We start from the raw sequence: 21,873 nt of genomic DNA on the forward strand, positions 1-21,873 counted from the left end.
ACCTACGATTAAGCTTTTGGGGACTGAATTTACAGGAGTCTCAGCTTCACACTGGGCTAGAATGATATAATGAGAGAAAAATTTTTACTAGTTAAGCTAATGTCTCCTGCTCTTTTTTCAAAAGAGAATCAAATGTGGATCCACAGCAAAAGCAGGATATTGGGTCTATAGCATTTTAGTCTGCTAAATATTTCTTCCTTCCAGTTTGAAGAAGAACCTCCATCTTCATAACCAAAAAAGGTGACTAAGAGACCATCTGGGGCCAATGAATTTACTATTTTTCTGTGGGTTTTCTAGTCTGGATTCATTTGAATAAACAACAGCAGAACCAATCCCTTGAATATCAGTACCAGTGGCTGTTGAGTTAGTTCTAATTCATGGTGACTCCCTGTGTGTCAGAGTAGAACTGTGTTCCATAAGGTTTTCATTTACTGATATTTTGAAAATAGATTGCCAGGTATTTATTCACAGGTAACTTTAAGTGGACTCAAACACCAATCTTTTGGTTCGCAGTCAAGAGCATTAACTTTTGTAGCACCCATGAACAGAAGCCTTTGAATATTCCCAAAGAAAAATCTATGCACTCTCTGAAGTAATTTCTTCAGATATTATCTCAGAAAAGGATATTTTTCACTTTTAACTTGGCTTTTTGTCAACCCCCCTCCCCGAAATAGATGTAAATTATCTTGATTTTTTTAAAACAACATATTAACTTCCTCCTTAAAAACTTCACAGTGATATCCTTCTAAATATAAATTATCTGGAAGGACTCATTTTTATAATGTTTGCATGAATTTTCTTCAGCACTTAATTGTAAAACTTGGGAAACTTGACGTCTAGAGAAGTAACATGAGGATGTAGCATTTCCCCTTTCCAGCTAGCTCCCTACTGCTACCATTAATTTGTACTCGATATTACTTACACAAAAACTGTGGCAAAGATTCCTACAGTTGCCTTCCGCCAAAGCAACACGAGACAGATCAATTGTTTCAAAGTGTGCAAACTGGAAAAATAGAATCATTCTGGTTAATAAAGCAAGGAGATATTAGAAAGTTAAAAAAGCATACACATATACACATTACTTGGAATTATTGACAATCATAATCCAGTCATTTCTTTGGCTAGAGTGGTAGGATATATTTAGGATCTTGATTTTTGTTGATGGATCCTGTGAAAATGAAAAACAAACTAAAGTGCTATAAAAACACAGCTCTTTCCAAAATATTTATGTGAGTTTAAAGGAAGGATTTGGTTTCTCATGTCAAAATTATCTGAATATAAATGTGCATATTGGAGAAGATCATAGAATGTACTCCAGCTAGGGATCTGATGGGGGAGATTGCTGTCAACTCCTATTAACTAATCCCATTCAGTTTGAAACTTTTCTTCTGTTATATATTAGCAATAGTAGGTACCATCAAGCAGCATCAGGGAACCAGCACTAGGGTTACATCCATGGGTGGTTTCGTTCATTTATTTCACATGGTACCTCATGCTCTGAGGAGTCTTTCATTTATATTAATGCTTTTATGTTGGTATCTTGAAACGTTTGGTAACCTTGTCTTTGAATTTGTGTTTAATAAGTAAAATGCAATAAGATAATGAAGCATGCACCTGAACAGAAGAGATTCATACAATATTCATATCATCAATGTTTTTGCCACTTTATTTTCATATGTCTTTTTTGATGACAATGAATACAGAATCTCATTGGACCCATGATATGTGGATATTCTGTGAGACTCAAATCAAGTACAAGGAACCATGATACATTTATCACTGAGTATGCAAATTTGCTAAAATCCTGAGATGGTACTCTTTCCATTGAAACCAAAATTTTCTTCAAATGGAAAAACAAGGCAATGATGCTATAAGAAATGCTAATAGTCAATGAATCTTATAATACTCTTTTTTACTCATGTTATCTCCCTGTACTAACCACATAATTATGCTGAAAGTGATGATATTGAAAGGAAATACAAACCATAATAATTTTTCCATTAAAAGAGTGTTGATAGAATATATAAATATCAAAAGGTGCAACGAAACCAGCTGAATTAGTTTTGTGTATTGATAAGGAAAAACCTACATGTGCATATATGAATTATTAAATATAAGTTATGTAATTTTGGTGATTTTTCATAAGTTAAATGCTCTTATTATTGCTTTTTTAAACTGGCATTTCAGATTATACAGATGAATATAAAACTCATGCAAGTTTTAAAAAATTTTTTAATTTTCTTTACTGAAAATGATATCAAATAGCAAACAAAACAAAATTTTAAAAACACTATGACAAATCAAATGAGAAATCAAGGAAGAAGGGATAAAACTTTGTATTTCAGTATCCTTAATGGCATATTTTCCCTGATTTCTTAATAAAATATTTTGAATTTTCTTTCTTTCTTTGAATTTTCATTTTTTATTTCAAATTATTTGGTTGGACTTTGGTAAACAAGCTAAATTGTATATCTATGTAAAGGAAAGAGTAAAGGGGGAAAATGCTCTCGATTTTAACACAAAGGGACAAGTTAAATGGAAAATAGAAAATGTTAACTTCTGTGCTACTGTTTGCCATCATAACATTACCTATAGTTCCATCTCTACAAACAAACATTCCTGGCACACCTACAGTAACCTAACTGCACAAGGTTTTATACATTACCGCAGGATGGTGAGCAAAGCAGAGATTTTGTCCTTGAACCAGAATATATCTAAGCTTCCATCTCTTAAAGGAGTTACAGTTCTTCAGCAGAGGTCCTTCTTTCAGTATTTTCTAAAAACAAAACAAAACAAACAAAAAACAAAATATCTGAGACTTATGTAGACCACCTTGCAAGACTATAGCACCTTTTCTTTCAGATGGGCAGGTCCAATTTCCAAGATTCTATCTCTATCACATATCTGAGAAGTGGCCTGACAGGCCAGGAAAGAACACAAGGAAGTTAGTTCAATTGGAAAAAGGCATTGGTTACCTTTGGATGACACATTTATATTGACAGAACATACCAGTGATCTAGTACATCTTCCACCAAACCGGAAACTTTTACTTTGGGAATGTCTTCATTCAATAACTCAATCTTAAAGGGTTGAAACACACCACAATTTATTAAGAGCTCCCTATGTGGAACAAGTGGTTAGTGAGCTCAGTTGTTAACTGAAAGATTGGCTATCTGAGTCCACTCAGGGATACCTTGGAAGATATGTGTGGTGATCATCTTCTGAAACATTAACCACAAGAAAGCCCTGCAGAGCACAGTTCTACTCTGCCACACATGGAGTCAATATGAGTTGGAATAGATTTGAGAACAATTGATTGGTTTTAAGAATACATGGTCTAAGACCCATAGGGATCTTCTCCAGTGGTTGGGGAGGTAGGCACAAACAAATTGCCAGCCCTTTTATAGTGTTCCTTTTAGAATATTAAATTGAATATTGAATTATGTCCTTTACCCGTTCACGAGCCTCCAATCACATCCCATAACTTTTAGAAGGAAATTAAACCCCTAACCATGGTCTCCAAGGAGCTTTATACTCAGCATATGGTGATTACCTACTGATTCTAGCAGCATCCTGGTTGTTAGGTAGGGAACAAACACATAATAGGACATCAAAAATTATTGTCTGACATCAGGCCTCTGCTACATTCAAAAGAAGGGGTGAAAATAAAAATCTAAGTTGATTCCTATGAGGTGGACTTCGGACATTCCTTTGCTCTCCAAATTTTAACCATTTTGGACACTAGCTACATTCCTGCCAACCCTCTCACCCCCAGCTTGGCATGTTCTACTCTGCTAAGTTTGATAATTGATTGAAATGGCCACACAGAATTCACAGACCATATTTGTGATTATATGGTTTTATTACGGATATAATCCCTACTCACCTACAGGTTTATCATACATTGGTGGATTGTATGCTGCCATAATGTTAGAAGTGATGCTACCAGTATTCCAAATACCAATGGGGTCACCTTGGGTAAACAGTTTTCAGCAGAGCTTCCAGGTTAAGAACAGACTAGAAAACAAAATTAGTGGTTCACTCCTGAAAAATTAACTATTGAAAACCTTATGAATAGTAGTACAACATTGTTTGATACAGTGCCAGAAGATGACCCCTCAGTTGGAAAGCACTCACAATACAATTGGGGAAGAGATCAAAGTAGAGCCAACCTAATGACAGGGATGGAGTAAAGCTTTGGGGATCTTCATTTTCTCATGAGATATGACTCAAAATAAGAAGAAACAGCTACAGATGTCCATTAATAATTGGAACATAGAATGTATGAAGTGTGAATCTAGGAAAATTGGATATTGTCAGAAATAGAATGGAAAAAATAATGACCAATATCATAGGCATAATCAGACTGAAATGAATTGATATTGACAATTTTGAATTAGACATTGATACTGTTTACAATGTCAAGAATGGCAAATGAAGAAGAATGGGATCTTATTCATCATTAAATTTATAGATGAGGATATGGAAATAGATTTCTGTGCATATATTTACAGGTTTAGTATTAAGATGGACATTATGCCTCCATTCAAGTAGTCACTGAATGCAAGAATACTTTGTTCTATTAAACTGGCATTTCATGATGCTTACCTTCCTGACACAATCGCTGAAGACAAATGGGTACATAAGCAAATGTGGTGAAGAAAGCTGATGGTGCCTGGCTATCAAAAGATATAGCATCTGTGGTCTTAAAGGCTTAAAGGTAAACAAGTGGCCATCTAGCTCAGAAGAAACAAAGCCCACATGGAAGAAGCACACCAGCCTGTGCGATCATGAGGTGTTGAAGGGATGAAGTATCAGGCATCAAAGAACAAAAAAAATCATATCATTGAGAATGAGGGGGAGTGCGAAATGGGGACCCAAAGCCCATCTGTAGACAACTGGACATCCAATTATGGATAGGTCACAAGAAGGAGATGAGCCATTCAGGGTGCAGTGTTGCAATGATGAAACATCCAACTTTCCTCTAGTTCCTAAATGCTTCCTCCCCACCCACTATCATGATCCCAATTCTACCTTACAAATCTGGCTAGACCAGAGGATGTACACTGGTACAGATAGGAACTGGAAGCACAGGAAATCCAGGACAGATGACCCCTTCAGGACCAGTGGTGAGAGTGGTGATACAGAGAGGGTGGAGTGAGGGTGGGGTAAAGAGGGGGAACCGATTAGAGGGATCTACATATAACATCCTCCCTGGGGGAAGGACACCAGAAAAGTAGGTGAAGGGAGACGTCGGAAAGTGTAAGATATAACAAAATAATAATTTATAAATTATCAAGGGTTCATGAAGGAGTGGAGAGCAGGGAGGGAGGGGGAAAAGTGAGGAGCTGATGCCAGGAGCTTACGTGCAGAGCAAATGTTTTGAAAATGATGAGGGTAGAGAATGTGAAAATGTGCTTTATACAATTAGTGTATGTGTGGGTTGTGATGAGTTGAATGAGCCCCCAACAAAATGATTTTTAAAAAGAGAATATTTTAAGACCTATCATGAAGAATTATGCTTTATGTATTAGGATAAATCTATACTCCTACAAGCATGACTAATTAATACAAATATTATTCAAATTTATTTACCAACAACTAAAGCTAATAATGAAGAAATTGAAAAATCCACCGACTTTTTCAATCTGAAATTTATCAAACATTTAATCAAGATGCATTGTTAATCACTAATAAGGGGAAAGAATAGCAGTTGAAAAATAAATTCTTGCCATCTAGCTAAGAAGCAAAAAAGCCCCCATGGAAGAAGCACACCCGTCTGTGTGATCATGAGGTATCAATAAGATCAGGTATCAGGCATCAATGAACAAAAAATCATATCATTGTGAATGAGGGGGAGTATGGAGTGGAGACCCAAAGCCCATCTGTAGGCAACTGGACAACCCCTTACAGAAGGGTAACTGGGAGGAGATGAGCCAGTTATGGTGCAGTATAACACCAATGAAATGTACAACTTTCCTCTAGTTCTTTAATGTTTTCTCCACTCCACTGTCATGATCCCAATTCTACCTAACAAATCTGGTTAGAACAGAGGGTGTACACTGGTACAGATAAGAGCTGGAAACACAGAAAATCCAGGATAGATAAACCCCTCAGGACCAATAATGAGCGTAGCGATACTAGGAGGGGAAGGGGAAAGTGGGGGAGAACGGGCAACTGATCACAATGGTGTACATATAGCCCCCTCCCTGGGGGACAGACAACAGATAAGTGGGTAAAGGGAGACATCATTTAGTGTAAGACACGAAAAAAAAAATTTATAAATTATCAAGAGTTCATGAGGGAAAGAGGGTGGGGGAGGAAGGGCAAACAAATGTGGAGCTGATACCAAGGGCTCAAGTAGAAAGCAAATGTTTTGAGAATGATGATGGCAATATATGTATAACTGTGCTTGACACATTGGATGTATGCATGGATCGTGATAAGAGTTGTACACATCCCCAATAAAATGATTTAAATAAAAAGAAAGAAAGAAAAACATAGCCTTGGTGATTGAAACAAAACTAGGAAGTCATGGTAGAATTTTGTATGACTTCTTCACTGCAAAAATCACTTTTCCTCTCATGTACTTTGACATGTTAACAGGAAAGAACTAGTACCTGAAGAAAAAGACATCATGTTTGGTAAAGTGAAAGCAAAATGGAATTAGACTACTGATGAGATGGATTGAAACAGTGGCTGCAACCATGGGCTCAAACATAACAATTGTGCTAATGGCAAAAGACTGGACAGTGATTCCTGCTGTTGTACATAGGCTCCTTATGCATCAGAACAACTCAATGACACCTAACAACACCCACGTATAACTCACCAGATAGACTAACAGGAATCATTGGAACAGACCATGGAGAAACTCAATATTACCAGCCAAAACAAGAACAGGGACTGACTGTGGAATAGACCATCAATTGCTCATATATAAGTTCAAGTTGAGGTTGAATGAAATTAAAACAAATCTACAACAACCAAAATATAACATTAAGTAAATCCCACTTAACTTTAGAGACCATCTCATGAACAGATTTGACACATTGAACACTAATGGTAGAAGACAAGATGAGTTATGGGAGAACATCCTACATGAAGAAAGCACAAGGTCATTTAAATGACAGAAAAGAAACAAAAGACTAAAATGGATGTCAGAAGAGACTGTGAAACTTGCTCTTAAATGTAGAGTAGCTAAAGTGAATGGAAGAAAAAATGAAGTAAAACAGAGGCAAAGAGAAATTTTCAAAAAGTGGCTGAAGTCAAAGAAAAGGATTATCATGAAATGGATAAAGACTTGAAGTGAGAAATCCAAACGGAAAGAAGAAGCTCAGCGTATCTCAAGCTCAAAGAAGTGAAGAAAAAATTCAATCCTCAAGTTGAAATATTGAAGGATTCTATGGACAAAATGAAGAACCACTAGTTGTGTAGTGGTTACACGCTGAGCTGCAAACTACAGGGTCAGCAGTTTAAAACCACTAGCTGATTCACAGGAAAGAGACAAGTTTTCTACTCCTGTAAAGAGTTACAGTCTGAGAAACCCACAACGCCATTCTACTCTGTTCTATAGGGTCACTATGAGTTGGAATCAATTTGATGACTGTGAAGGGTTTTTTTTAATGGGAAATGTATTGAAAGAGGCATTGAAAAAAGATGAAAAGAATACATAGTCAATGTACCCAAAAGAATTTGTTGACATTCAAACATTTCAAGAGCTAGTATATGATCAAGAATCAATAGCATTGAAAGAAGTTCAAGCTGCTTTGAAGGCATTAGGGATAAATAAGCCTCTAGGAATGGATAGCATGCCAATTTAAATGCTTCAAAAAATGGGTTCAGTGATGGAAGCACTCATTCGTCTATGGCATAGATTCTATGACAAAATATTTGGCTAACAGATTGGAAGAGATCCATAGTTGTGCTCATCTCAAAGAAAGGTAACACAACAGAATGCAGAAATTGTCTAACAGTATCATTAATATCACATGCAAGTAAATTTTGCTGAAGATAATTTTAAAATGGTTTCAGCACTACATTAACAGAGCTCACAGAAATTCACGCCAAATTCAGAAGAGGACACTTAACAAGAGATGTCATTGTTAATGTCAGATGGATCTTGGGTGAAAGCAGAGGACACCAGAAAGATATTATTTATGTTTTATTGACTATGGCAGGGCTGTATTCTTTAACCATACTTATCCAATCTGTATGTTGACCAAATAATCTTATAAATTGGATTAAATGGATAAGAATGAGGAATCATAATTCAAGGAAATCTCCATATTCAGATAATATAACCTAGATTTTGGAGAGCAAAGAGGATTTAAAGCATTTATTGATGATGATCAAAGACTACAGACTTTAATATGGATAACAATTCAATATAAAAAAGCAATCTTTTTGCTACTGAACCACTAGATAACAGGGACTCCAGGACAGATGAACCTCTCAGGACCAGTGGTGAGAGTGGCAATACGGGGAGGTTGGAGGGAAGGTGAGGGAGAAAGGGGAAACAGATTACAAGGATCTACATATAACCTCCTCCCTGGGGGATGGACAGTGGAGAAATGGGTGAAGGGTGACATCGGATGGTGTAAGATATGACAAAATAATAATAACTTATAAATTACCAAGGTTTCATGGGGGAGGGGACAGTGGGGAGGGAGGGGAAAAATGAGGAACTGATACCAATGGCTCAAATAGAAAGCAAATGTTTGAGAATGATGATGGCAACATATGTACAAATATTCTTGACACAATGGATGAATGTATGGATTGTGATGAGTTGTACGAGCCCGCAATAAAGTCATTTTTTAAAAAAAGAAGTCATCTCATGAAAATTGTTACGCTATTAAACAATATAAACTTTGGTATAGAGATGACTTTGGTGCATGTCATTTGTTCACATTTTTTTAAATGACATTTGTAGTCATTCTATAGTGGTCATTTGAATAGCTGAATCAATTATGTACTTTCTATTAAAACTTTCTAGGCAAAATAAAATCATCATAAAGATAAAAAGAAGTTGTCAAGGATTTCATTTTACTTGGACCCACAATCAGTGTTCATGGAAACCACAATCAAGAAATCAAATGACATGCTTCATTGGGCATGGCTCCTGCAAGAGATAATTTTAGAATGTTAAATAACAAGGACATCACTTTGAGAACTAGGATTACTTAGCCCAAACAATGGTCTTTTCAATCAACTCATATGTGAAAATAAAGAAGGAAGACAACAGAAAAGTGTATGCATTTGAACTATAGTGTTGGCACAGAATACTGAAAGTACCATGGAGTGCCAGAAGAATAAATGAATCTGCCTTACAAGAGGTAAAACCAGAGTGTTTCTTAGAAGATAGACATTGTCTCACTTTGGACATTTTGCCAGGTTAAATCAGTCCCTGGAAAAGGACATCAGGCTCAGTAAAGTAGAAATTCAGTGAAAAAGAGGAAAACTGTCATTGAGCTGGATTGACACATAGGCTACAACAAAGGACTCGAACATAACAATTGTGAGGATAGTACAGAACCAGGCAGTATTTAGTTCCATTGTTATATGGTTGCTATCAGTCAGAGTTGACTTGACTGCACCTAATAACAACAGGAAAGTAACAGGAAGTAACTCATGACCGGGATCAACTTGAAAGTAGCAGATACAATTCAGGAGACAAGATATAGTTCCTCTATCAAGATAGCTTTCACCCAGGTAGGAAAGCTCCTTCTTGGCTGTGTTCTCAGACTGCTCTCTTAGCATGTCAGATTATGGCCCTCCCACTGGCTGTGTCCAACTGCAGGTCTTTGCACCACTTGTTTACATGATACAGTTCATTAGCTCTGCTCACAAGTGCCAAGGAACAACCTACTCTGCCAGGCATGCCTCTGTCCAAAGTAATTTCTTTCTTGCTTCATGGCTCAGCAAGCCCATCAAAGTTGACTGCTAGTCTTGTGCTCCCTGCCACTTGTGCTGCAATATGATCTCATGACATACAGACCATCTCTCTCTTGAATTCAGGAGTTGCTCAAGATATGCTCCACTATAAGATGTCCATGATGGAGGTGAAGTCTCCCTCAACCTCTGTTCATTTGGCCCCTATGTAAGCCTACTCCTGGTCAATTTCAAGGCATGGTGTTCATACCAAGAGCACAAGCTTACCAATCCCCTCTGTACACTAAAGTCACTCAATTTTCATTATACATACCACTTCCTGGAGTGCCATTTATTTCTATTGGATAAACAAATCCTTTGAAATTTTTTTTTTATCTAGCTCATCATTTAGGGAGAATTTTAAACCAAAGGCCAGAAGGTCCACATGTAAAAGAAATCCGTTGCACAGGATATTATCTATCTGCTAAAAGGAAATCCAGTCAATACAATAATTATTAAATTTACATACCAACCACTAAAGCTAGTGGTGCAGACATTGAAGAATTTTACCAATATCTTCCTTCTGAAGTTGATCAAACATGAAACCAAGGTTAATTGACAATTATTGGTGATTGGAATGCAAAAGTTGGAAACAAAGAGAAAGAACATTAATTGGAAAATAGTCTTTTGGTGGCAGAATCATGAAACTAAAGCAAGGTTCATGAGACTTCCTCTCACATGCTTTGGACATGTCAGAGACATCAATATTGGTATAGTAGAAGGGGAGTGAAAAAGAGATGCGTTTACACAGTGAATGCAAGAATGGGCTCTAACATAACAATTGTTTGGATGGTGCAAGACCAGGCAGTGCTTTGTTCTGTTGTTTGTAGCATCATCACTACAATTAGGAATCCACTTAATGGCACCTAACAACAACGTTCTCAGATGGTAACAATGCTGTGATATCAAGTAGTAGATGCCTTCTTTAGATGAGATATCTGACTTCAATTGAGCTTGGGAATCTCAAGCTAAGTGATCATTTTCCACTTGTTCTTTTCTGAAACATTCATGCCTGTATACATGCTTTCTTCAATTTTCAAGCCATTAAGATAGTACTAGTGAACAGAATCCGGTGTACCAACTGAAAGATCAGTTCATAAGCAATAACAATGCACCTACTTGAGTGCTCTTAATAACTTATAAGAGTTTTAAAGTTACTATCCTAAACTTGAAATACTTAACAAAGAATGGTGTGAAGGGACCAGGGGAAAGAAAACAAGAGAAGATGGCTGGGATTATAAAATTTATCTTTGGACTTCCAGCAAGATGGCAACAGAGTGACACATATCAGAGGGACTCCACAAAAATCAGCGCAGGAGAACAACTGAGAGAGGAACTCCACTCTGTCAGGTCACAGCAGGAGCATCATAAAGATAAGTAAACACAGACCCACTAGGTATTCAGGAGCTGAGGCTTTTGGCTTACCACTGTAGAGACTGGCTAAGCCCCACCACAGTCTCTGCCAGAGCCAGGATCCTTTGGCAGACCCAAGGGCTTTACTTCAACACAGCCACAGCTTGCCGCTGCCTCTGGGCAAGGTTTAAACCCCTCCAGCCCAACCACCAGGCAGGCAATTGGGGCTCAGCTATATCTTTACTTTTGTTTCTCTCTCTTCTCTCTTTCCTCCCACAGTCTCAGCGAGATTAGTTTTTTTTCTTCTCTTTCCTCTCTCACACCACTGCTGGCCTTGAGGCCACTTTCCTTTACCTAGGGCAATTACGTGAGCCCTCCACGAAGCTGGGAGAACTCCAGTGCCTTGAGGTGTAACCTGCAACTGGAGAAATCCTGCCCACCTTCTGCCACAGAGAAACTCCTGCTTATGCTCCAAGGCCCTTAAAGTAGCTGGGGGATGTCCCACCCACCTGCACTCTATGGTGTAACATGAAGCTGGGGAAATCCTGCCCACATTCTGCCTCAGGGGAACTTCTGCCTATTCCAACGCCCTTTAAGAAGCTGGGGGAAATCCCACCTGCCTGCTCTCTGTGATGTAACACAAGGCCGGGGAAATCCAGCTCTCCTTCTAGCACACGGAACTCCTACCTATCCTCCAAGGTCCTTTAAGTGACCTGGGGAAATCCCACCCACCCTTTGGGGTGATCCACGTGGGTGGGGGAAATTCTGTCCACCATTCACAACACTCCACGTGGCTGGGGAGTCCATGCTCATTCTCCACAGTTCCATGTGACTGAGGGAAATTCTCACCTGCTGTAGTGCATCACACAACCTAAGATAACTCTGCCAAACCTCCCCAGTCATCCACGCTGCTGCGGGAACCTCTGCCAGACCTACCCAGCAATCTAGCCAATTTGGGCAATTCCACCCACCATCCATGGTGCTCTACACCAAAGCGGGCACACCGATCTGCCCTTTACTCACCCCCATTGCAGCAGGCATCCATGCACGCCCTCTGAGAGGCCCCAAGCTGCTGTGGGCCACACTACCAGGGCTTCCTGTGAGCTCATCCAATGCAGCGCCGTCCTCACGGGTCCACAACCACCAAACCAGCGTCCCCTGAAAGGACTATTCACCTTTCCTTCCAAATAACAGAATACTGGTTGGCTAGGAAAAGAGTGAAACCATAGGAGGATAAAGCGGTAGCCCATAGGAGGATAAAGCGGTAGCCCAAACTCACAGTGCAATTTGCTGAGGCAATTCAAAAAACCATTCTTAACCAATCTCCCAAAGAGAGAACTATTCGACTCTCTGGGAAACAGTGCCTGGCTCCTCTAAAACAACACAATGCAAGCAGCAAGCAGCCCAAACAACCTCAATGAAAAAATAGGAGAAACAAAAGGCAATGTCAGTAGAAGTCCTGATCCTAATGGCATGCATAGAAAAAGCAGACATTGATCTACCACAGAAAAAAAATCTTTAAAAATCTGCTTGGAGTCATACATGAGATGAGGGAAGCTATACAGAAAAAGGATGATATGATAGAGGGGATAAAGGCCATGCACCAAAGGGAAATACAAGACATAAGGGAGAGATAACAAAAGCTAGTAGCACATTTACAGACTTTGCCAACAGACTGGAGGAGGCAGAGAATCACACCAATGATGTAGAGGATACCCAGGCTGACTTTAACAGACAGAGAAGGTAGTCAAATAAGATATTCAGAGTAGCTGCAGAAAACCTGATGGCCATGTCTGATGCTATGAAAAGGAAAAACAGACTAATTACACAACCTGAACAAGACACAATGAAGAAATCACTGGCAAAAACAGCGAGACAAGCTGCCGGGCAATGTAAGATAAGATAAAATGATAATTTATAAACTATTAGGGGTTCAGGGGCGAAGGGGAGCGGGGAGGGAGGAGGAGGGAAACAAAGGAAAAGGAGCTGATCCCAGGAACCCAAGTGGAAGGCGAATTTTGAGAATGATGAGGGCAACGAATGTATAAGGGTGTTTTGCTCAATTGATGTATGTGTGAATTGTGATAAGAGTTGTATGAGCCCCAATAAAATATTTATTAAATTAAAAAAATAGTAAAATAGAAAATTAAAAAAAAAGAAATATTTAATCATTTTGAAACTAACCATGATCCATACAACAATGCACTAAAAATTGTGGAATACGTGCTGTCCTTACCAGGAACAAATGCTGTGACTGAACGCATTTTTTTCTACGGTAAATAAAGTGAGGCCATCGGAAAAATAACAATTAAGTGTTGAGACTTTGAAAGCCATTTTATGTGTGAAATATAATTTAACAAATTCTTGTCAAAATTTTCATGACCTTTTAAACAACGACAGCGATCGACTAAAAAAATTCACCAAATGAGAAATATGCCAAAGAATAAAATAATACTATACATATTTTAATGTGTTATATTTGTCAATTGTACTTATGTTGAAATTAAAAACTATATTACAATACTAAAAACAAAACAGCGAGACAATTTTTAGAGGGAATATTTCCCCAGCTTAATGAATGAAAACCAGACAACCATTCAAGAGGCAGAAACAACACCAGCTAGATTGAATCCCAAGAAGAAGTCACCAAAGTATATAATAGTCAAACTATACAACTTTGAGGAACAGAAGAAAAACATGAGAACAGCTAGGATAAAACAGGAGGTTACTTATAAAGGTACCCAAATAAGAATATGCTCAGACCTATCAGCAAATCCAAGACTAAGAAGAACTCAAAGAATACATTAAAAGAAATGAAGCCCTACAAAAGATCTTTGCCAATCCAGTATGGGCAGAAGGACAACACTCACTGAGCACAAATAGTAGACTGCCACACCCAGAGGGCTACAAAGAGAAAACAGCTCCCAAGTTAGCATTGGTTCAAGGATGGAAAGATGGCAAGAATGAACCACCCCACACACATACTTGCACAAAATAATGATAAGAAAGGGAGGTTGGAAAGCACCCAACACAAAAGGTACAAGATGACATCACAGAGTCCACAAATGAATGTAACATCCCTAAATATTAATGGACTGAACTCGGGCATTCAAAAACAGAGGTTAGCAGACTGACTTAGCAAACACAACACATCAATCTGCTGCCTACAGGCGACACATCTCAAGATTACAGACAAAATAGGCTGAGAATCAAAGGTTGGATAAAAATATACAAGCAATGGCAATTCATAAAAAGCAATGTTTGCAATCTTTATCTCAGACAAAATTGGTCTCAAGGTACAAGCCATAACAAGAGATAAGTAGGGGTACTATATAATGCTCAAGGGAACAGTAGACCAAGAACTAGTGAACTTAATAAATATGTATGCGCCCAAGGAAAGACCCGTGACATTCTTCAAACACTCCAAAAAATGAAAAAAGAAAGCACAGGCTCAACAGTTATAGTAGGTGACTTTAATACCTCACTCACCGAGAAAGATAGATCACAGGAACAGAAGCTTATCAAGGAGGCTACAGATCTAAACAATGTGATTAGATGATTTGACCTGATAGATATCTTCAGAGCTCTCCAACAAAATGAAAATTAATTCACTTTTTTTTTCAAGTTCACATGGCACATACTCAAAGATAGACCACATGCCGGAACTCAAGTCGAATCAGTGTAAATTCAAGCACTATGACATAAGGCTGGAAATCCTCAAAAAGATGATTAAGATAATAATGTCAAACAATTGGAGTATTAATAACTCTATTGCAAAGAGTGGGTACTGTCCCAGATCGGAGATGAAATGAGGATGTTTCTAGAATCCAATGAGAATATAGCCTACCAAAATCTTTGGAACACAGCAATGGCAGTTATCCGAGTAAGTTTGATAGCAATACATGCACACATGAAAAATGAAGAGAGACTTATTATTGATATGCTGACACAAAACTTATAACAATTATAGCAGAGTTAACAGGACAAGCCTACTAATAGCAAAAGAAAATACATAATAAAAATCAGGACTGAGATTCATATGAAGGAAAACAAGAAAACTATGGGAAAATGAAGGTAGCTAAAACTTGGTTCTTTGGAAGGACTAACAGAATCAGCAGGGCACTGGCCAACCTAATCAAAGAAAGGAAGGGACAAAGTCCAATAGCAGGGATGAAGAATGAAACAAGGGACATTACAATGGACCCTAATGAAATCTAAAGATAATTACACAGTATTATGAAGGGCTGTACACCAATGAATTCAACAACTTGGAAGACATGGACAAATACTTAGAAAAACATTCCCTCCTTAATCTATTCCAGATGGATGTCAAGAATCTAAACAGACCCATAGCAATAGAAGAAATAGACAAAGATATCAAGTGATTACCAATAAAAATTATTGTTTCTTTATGTCTATCTAGATAAGATAGGCGGGCTGAACAATCTGGAGGAGAAAACAACAGGACCGACGGTTTGTGTGTGTGTGGGGGGGGGTTTACAGTAAAAAGGGAGGTGGGGGAAAGTGGGTGTTAATAAACCAAGGGACAAGGGAACAACAAGTGATCTAAAATCAATGGCAAGGAGGGCTTAGGATGCCTGGTAGAGACTGATCAATGGAAATGTAACCGAGAGGAATTACTGAAACCTAAATGAAGGCGAACATGATAGTGGGACGAAAGGAAAAGGAAATAGTGGAAAGAACTAGGAGGCAAAGGAAATTTATAGAGGTCTAAATACAGGCATATACATAAATATAAATATATTTATATATAAGGATCGGGAAATAGATCTATATACATATATTTATATGTTAAGTATTAAGGTAGCAGATGGACATTGGGCCTCTACTCAAGTACTTCCTCAATGCAAGAATCCTTTGTTCTAATAACCTGGCATTCCGTGGTGCTCATCTTTTCAACACGATGCCGGAAGACAAAATGGGTGTATAAGCAAATGTGGTGAAGAAAGCTGATGGGGCCTGGCTGTCAAAGATACAGTGTCTGGGGTCTTAAGGGCTTGAAGGTAAACAAGCGGCCATCTAGCTGAGAAGCCACAAAGTCCACATGGAAGAAGCACACAAGCTTGTGTAATCACAAAGTTTCAAAGGGATCAGGCATCAGGCATCAAAGACCCACAACAGAAAATCATATCAATGTGAATGAGGCCGAGTGCAGAGTGGTGACCCAAAGCCCTTCTGTAGATATTTGAAAATCTCATTACATAATGGTCACAGGGAAGAGATGAAACAGTCAGGGTGCAGTTTAGCACTGATGAAATATACAACTTCCTCTAGTTCTTTAATGCTTCCTCCACCCCACTATCATGACCCTGATTCCACCTTACAAATCCAACTAGAGCAGAGCATGTATACAGGTATAGATAAGAGCTGGAAACACAGAGAATCGAGGACAGATAAGCAACCCCTCACCACCAATAATGAGAGTAGCAATACCAGGATGATAAGGGCAAAGTTGGGGAAGAAAATGGGAACTGATCACAATGATCTACATATAAGCCCGCCTCCCAGGAGAATGTACAATAGAAAAGTGGGTGAAGGGAGACATAGGTCAGTATAAGACATGAAAAAATAATAACATAAATTATTAGAGGTTCATGAAAGTGGAGGGGGGGGATGAGCTGATACCAAGGGCTCAAATAAAAAGAAAATGTTTTGAAAATGATGATGGCAACATATGTACAAATGTGCTTGACACAATGGATGGATGTATGGATTGTGATAAGAGCTGTATGAGCACCCAATAAAATTATTAAATAAATTATCTTTAAATAGTTGATGTTGTGTCAACAATGGTGAAACAATGTTTGGCTAAGCATTAATGATACACCACTCCTTTCTTCTCCTGACCAGGTGGTCTGTGGGATACACCAATGCTCCCCAAAGGATGCGATGCCATACCTGGCGACTCCAAAAGCAGCTACCTACATTTTTTTCCTCGATTTTGTGCTGTTGTACAATTTTTTTCATTGTCAGGGGGCTGCTGAATAATTTTTTTTCTGAAAAGGGGGCAGTCGGTCAGATAAGTGTAGGAACTAATGTTATACTCTTTCAATGATGTCATCTTTTTTTTTCTGTCATAGCATTCTTACCACCAGGTAATATATTTTTTCACAAAGATACCCAAAACATCATATTTATTTCCTTCTTCTAAAGACTTCAGTTCAAAATTTTAATTGACAACTCTACAACTGAGGCCATAGACGTTTTTTTCTGCAAACGTTCTCAGTTATTTTACTCTGTCAGATACTAAATACGTCTCCTACTGTTCTTTTGCCATATTAGCTTACTTTATCGTTTGAGGTTAGATTTTTTTGTCCCTTTCCTCCATTGTCAGGTTCAGACTGGCAGCTATACCTACACAATATATTTTCCCATTTCTTCTAAAAATAAAAACCCAGTTTTCAGGTTAGCAACCCAACACATAGCCTACTATGCCACCAAGGAACCCTAAGAGTCTATTATGTAGGCATTGAATGTCATGGTCCAGGAAACTAAGATGCCTTCCTTTAAAGTTCATTAATGTCTAAAAGTATTCATATTTCAGCAAGACATTTTCCAAACACTTTTCTAACATCACCATGGGCAAGAAAGATTTCTACTTGGTCCTAGCTGTTAGAATGGTCATGAATATCCTATACTGATTAAAGACAACTTGCAGACTATAACAATCATATTTAGAAGGATGGTGATCCTTGGCTACAACAGTTGTTGTTTCTGTCATTTGGCTTCCCTTTCTTTCTAATGCTTTGTTTCTCTGTGTCTCTTCTTTATTTTAAGTATCCACAATATGGAACTGAAATGTTTTTACTTGTTGTTACAAATAACAAATTCTAAAGTTATATTTCCTGTTAATAACTAATTTTAATGTAAGCCCTGCAATGCTATACCACTGAAATACATCACTTACTTGTAAAATTTGTGACTGAAAAAGGTTGTTCTCGATTCGTGAATGGTCTTTAATTGATTCCCACACTGACTCCATATGGGCTAAATGGTGCTTAAAAATTATTCACTCCTAATTTAGGGATTTAAAGCAACTTGTTTGCGATAGAGGATATTAAGTCTAACTAGTATGCTGTTAGTCCTCTGAAAAACACTATTTTTAGTGTAGGTGCTATAAATGTGGGCCAGGGGTATGGATTAAGCATCTATCTTAGTTCCATGATTTTAATACATTTTTTCAAATTACTTAGGCATATTATGCCTGTTCTTCTGCTAGGTAAAGAAACTAACTGAAATGTGGAAAACTGAAAGCCTACCATAAATCCAAACACCATTACTTCCTAGCCTAAGCAGTTCATTTAGTGATTTAGACTTCATTCTGAATGAAGAGGCTCAGTTAATAGAGATTTGGAGGAATAGGATCCTTATGATGGAGGTTTTGTGGGGAGACTCACTGGCTGCTTCCCATCTTTATGAGGGATAGAAGTGGAACAATGAGATTAGGATATGTAATGCTGACTTTCTACTAAAGTTACATAGGCATTAGTTTGGGAGAGAGGCTCGAATATTTTTTGAGAACTTTAAAAATCCTCTGAAGAAAGCAATAACTCTGTGAGGGTTAAAAATTCACACTTTAAACAATCTTAAAATAATCTTAAGATCGGAACCATTTGGAGAAAGCTTTAGGGGGCTCTATTGAATAATTATTACTCCCTATTGTTCCATCTGAACACACCTCACCTTCTAAAATCACCAAAATATGACTTAAACAAACAAAAAAGTGAATGAATAACATGAAGTAAACCCTTTTAAATGTTCATAAACTTTCACAGTGTTTCTCCACTATGCTACAGAAAACTGGAAGAGACACTTCAAGGATTCTTCAAAAGTTAAGAATTATTTTCTGAACCTGCTTTGTCTTTGGCAATCATGTCGTGAAGGTGAGCATCATGGAATGCCAGTTTAATAGAACAAGTGTTCTTGCATTGAAGGAGTACTTGAGTGGAGGCCCAATGTCCATCTGCTACCTTAATACTAAACCTAAAAATATATGCACATAGATCTATTTCCCCATCAACATATATAAATAGATTTACATATGTACATGCCTGTATTTTGACCTCTATAAATACCCCTTTTGCCTCCTAGTTCTTTCCCCTATTTCCTTTTACTTTCCTCTTGTTCTATTATCATGTTCAGTCTTCATTTGGGTTTCAGTAATTCCTCTCAATTACATTGACCTTGATCAAGCCCTACCAGGCCTCCTACAACATCCTTGTCATCAATTTTGGATAATTTATTGTTCCCTTGTCCCTGGGTTTGTTAACACCCACTTCCTTTCCCTTGCCTCCCCCTCTCCCCTGTGCCCCTGGAACCATCGGTCCAGTTGTTTTCAACTCCAGATTGTTTATCACACCTATGAAGTCAGGGTGCAGTATAGCACTGATGAAACATACAACATTCCTCTAGTTCTTTAATGCTTCCTCCCACCTCACTATCATGATCCTACCTTACAAATCTGGCTAAACCATAAGATGTACACAGGTACATATAAGAGCTGGAAACACAGGGAATACAGAACAGATAAACCTCTCAGGACCAATAATGAGATTAGTGATACCAGGAGGGTAAGGGGAACGTGCAGGAGAAAGGGGGAATGGATCACAAGGATCTACATATAACCCCCTCCCTGGGGGACGGACAACAGAAAAGTGGGTCATGGGAGATATTGGACAGTGTGAGATATAAAAAAATAATAATTTATAAATTATCAAGTGTTTGTGAGGGAGAGAGGGTGGGGGAGTGAAGGGGGAAAATGAGGAACTGATACCAAGGGTTCAAGTAGAAAGAAAATATTTTGAGAATGATGATGTCAACAAATGTGCTTGACACAATGGATGGATGGATGGATTGTGATAAGAATTGTATGAGCCCCCAATAAAAGGATTTTTTTAAAAAAAGAATTATTTTCTGTCAAGACAGAAATATTTAATCTGGAAAATTATTTATTTCTAGATAGCAGGAGGAGGATATTTTAAATATCTTTAAATGTTTTGGGTTAAGACTTAATTAAAAGAAAAATTTCTGTTTTAAATGGACAGACAACCAAAAGTTAAAAAGATATCTAATGTCTAAGTGCAGCCCCTTCATTTGGAAGATAGAGTGCAAAACGTCAATTTACAAATCTGCAGCAGAACCAGAATACAAGTCAGGTTGTTTGTTTGATTTTCAGAAAACACAAGTTGAGCTTTAATGCCTTTTTATAAGCATCAATTATTTTCATTTTGACAGAATCGACACTATTCTCCATTGCTCTATATCTACTCCTGGTGGCACTTTGGGTTAAGCATAGGGCTGCTTATTGGTGGTTCAAACTCACTGTGTTGTCTTAATTATTTTCTGGGATCTATTATCCATTGCAATGGCTACACAGAACCCACAGACAAAGCTCATGATTAAAGAATTTACTTAAGGAAGTTAACAAGTTGTAATGCTTATGAGAAATTCTCAGGATAGTTGTTTATCAGGACATGTTAAAATTTTCTTTCATGGGAGCCAAACGCTGACAAACAAACAAACAAAATACATAGATCCAGGAATGGGTTTTGAGCTCGCACTATATCCCACGTCCAATTTAAGAACCATTAGTTCTTTTTTCGTGGCCCTGCTTGATACTCACCCTCAGGAAGGGAACATGGAAGATACGGGTGCTACAGCAAGTGTGGTGAAGACATTAGATGGTGCTCTGCTGTGAAATAAAATAGAGCCCGGGGTCTTCAAGGGTTGTTTTCAAACAAGCAGCCATCTAAGTGAGATGTCAACTAAGTCCACAGGGATGAAGCACCAACACCAATGACTGAAGGATTGTAAATAATATAATGAGAAGCTAAAGAAGGAATAGTATCAGAGCCTAAATTGTGAGAATCTGGTTTGCAGAAGGCTATGGACGACAGTGGGAGCCCAAGATACATTTGTGAGATCTACATAGGAAATAAGCCTCCAGTGACCTCCTTCGATCCATAATGGAGGGATGGGAATAAACTAGTCCCCAAACAGAGTGCACTGGAGAGATGACTAAAGGAGATCCAAATGATAAAGCTGACTTGAAGGGTTAAAATCTTGTCACTTGACACCCCCCCCTCTGATGCATGTTGGACCTGATCTGGTTTTCTGAATTTTGGGGGTGGGGGTGGGGAAGGGGTGTTCATATTGGGGTTTATCTCAGATGTTTTTGGTCATTGGGGAGGGGACCGTCTTGAATTTGTACGTTCTCTGTTTTTCAGTATATGAAACTTAGGACTGATGAATCTATAGGAAGAGCAAATAAAATAAGAGTCTCGGGGTACAGTGCAGAGGCAGGGGGGTAAAAGAGAGCTGATGTCAGGAATTCAAGAAGGAAAAGAATGTTTTGGGACTGAATGTGGTAGCAGTTGTAGAATACTGCATGATGTGATTGAACTATACCATGATATGGTCTCTATATTAACCCCAAATAAAATAAATGGTTTTTGGGGGAAAAAAGTTCTTTCATGTCCACTAAGAAATGCCCAAAGGGGACACTACTCCTCTGGAAATCTCAACCCAAAGGCATTCAGCTCAAGCTCCCTGGGTCAACAAGGCAAA

At 38.2% G+C, this 21,873-nt stretch overlaps 1 protein-coding gene across 1 annotated transcript in view; it reads right to left on the reverse strand.

Moving 5' to 3' along the window:
* DGKK (diacylglycerol kinase kappa) overlaps positions 1 to 21,873 on the reverse strand; it is a 165,452-nt gene that overhangs the window by 109,143 nt on the left and 34,436 nt on the right. Inside the window, exons 2-3 of the mRNA XM_075538373.1 lie at positions 2,666 to 2,776; positions 923 to 1,003 (exon numbers count right to left, since the gene is read on the reverse strand). Of these exons, the coding sequence (XP_075394488.1) occupies positions 923 to 1,003; positions 2,666 to 2,776 (192 nt within the window). The remainder of the gene's footprint in view (positions 1 to 922; positions 1,004 to 2,665; positions 2,777 to 21,873) is intronic.

Source organism: Tenrec ecaudatus, chromosome X (genome assembly GCF_050624435.1).
Source record: "Tenrec ecaudatus isolate mTenEca1 chromosome X, mTenEca1.hap1, whole genome shotgun sequence".
Taxonomy (NCBI): Eukaryota; Metazoa; Chordata; class Mammalia; order Afrosoricida; family Tenrecidae; genus Tenrec; species Tenrec ecaudatus.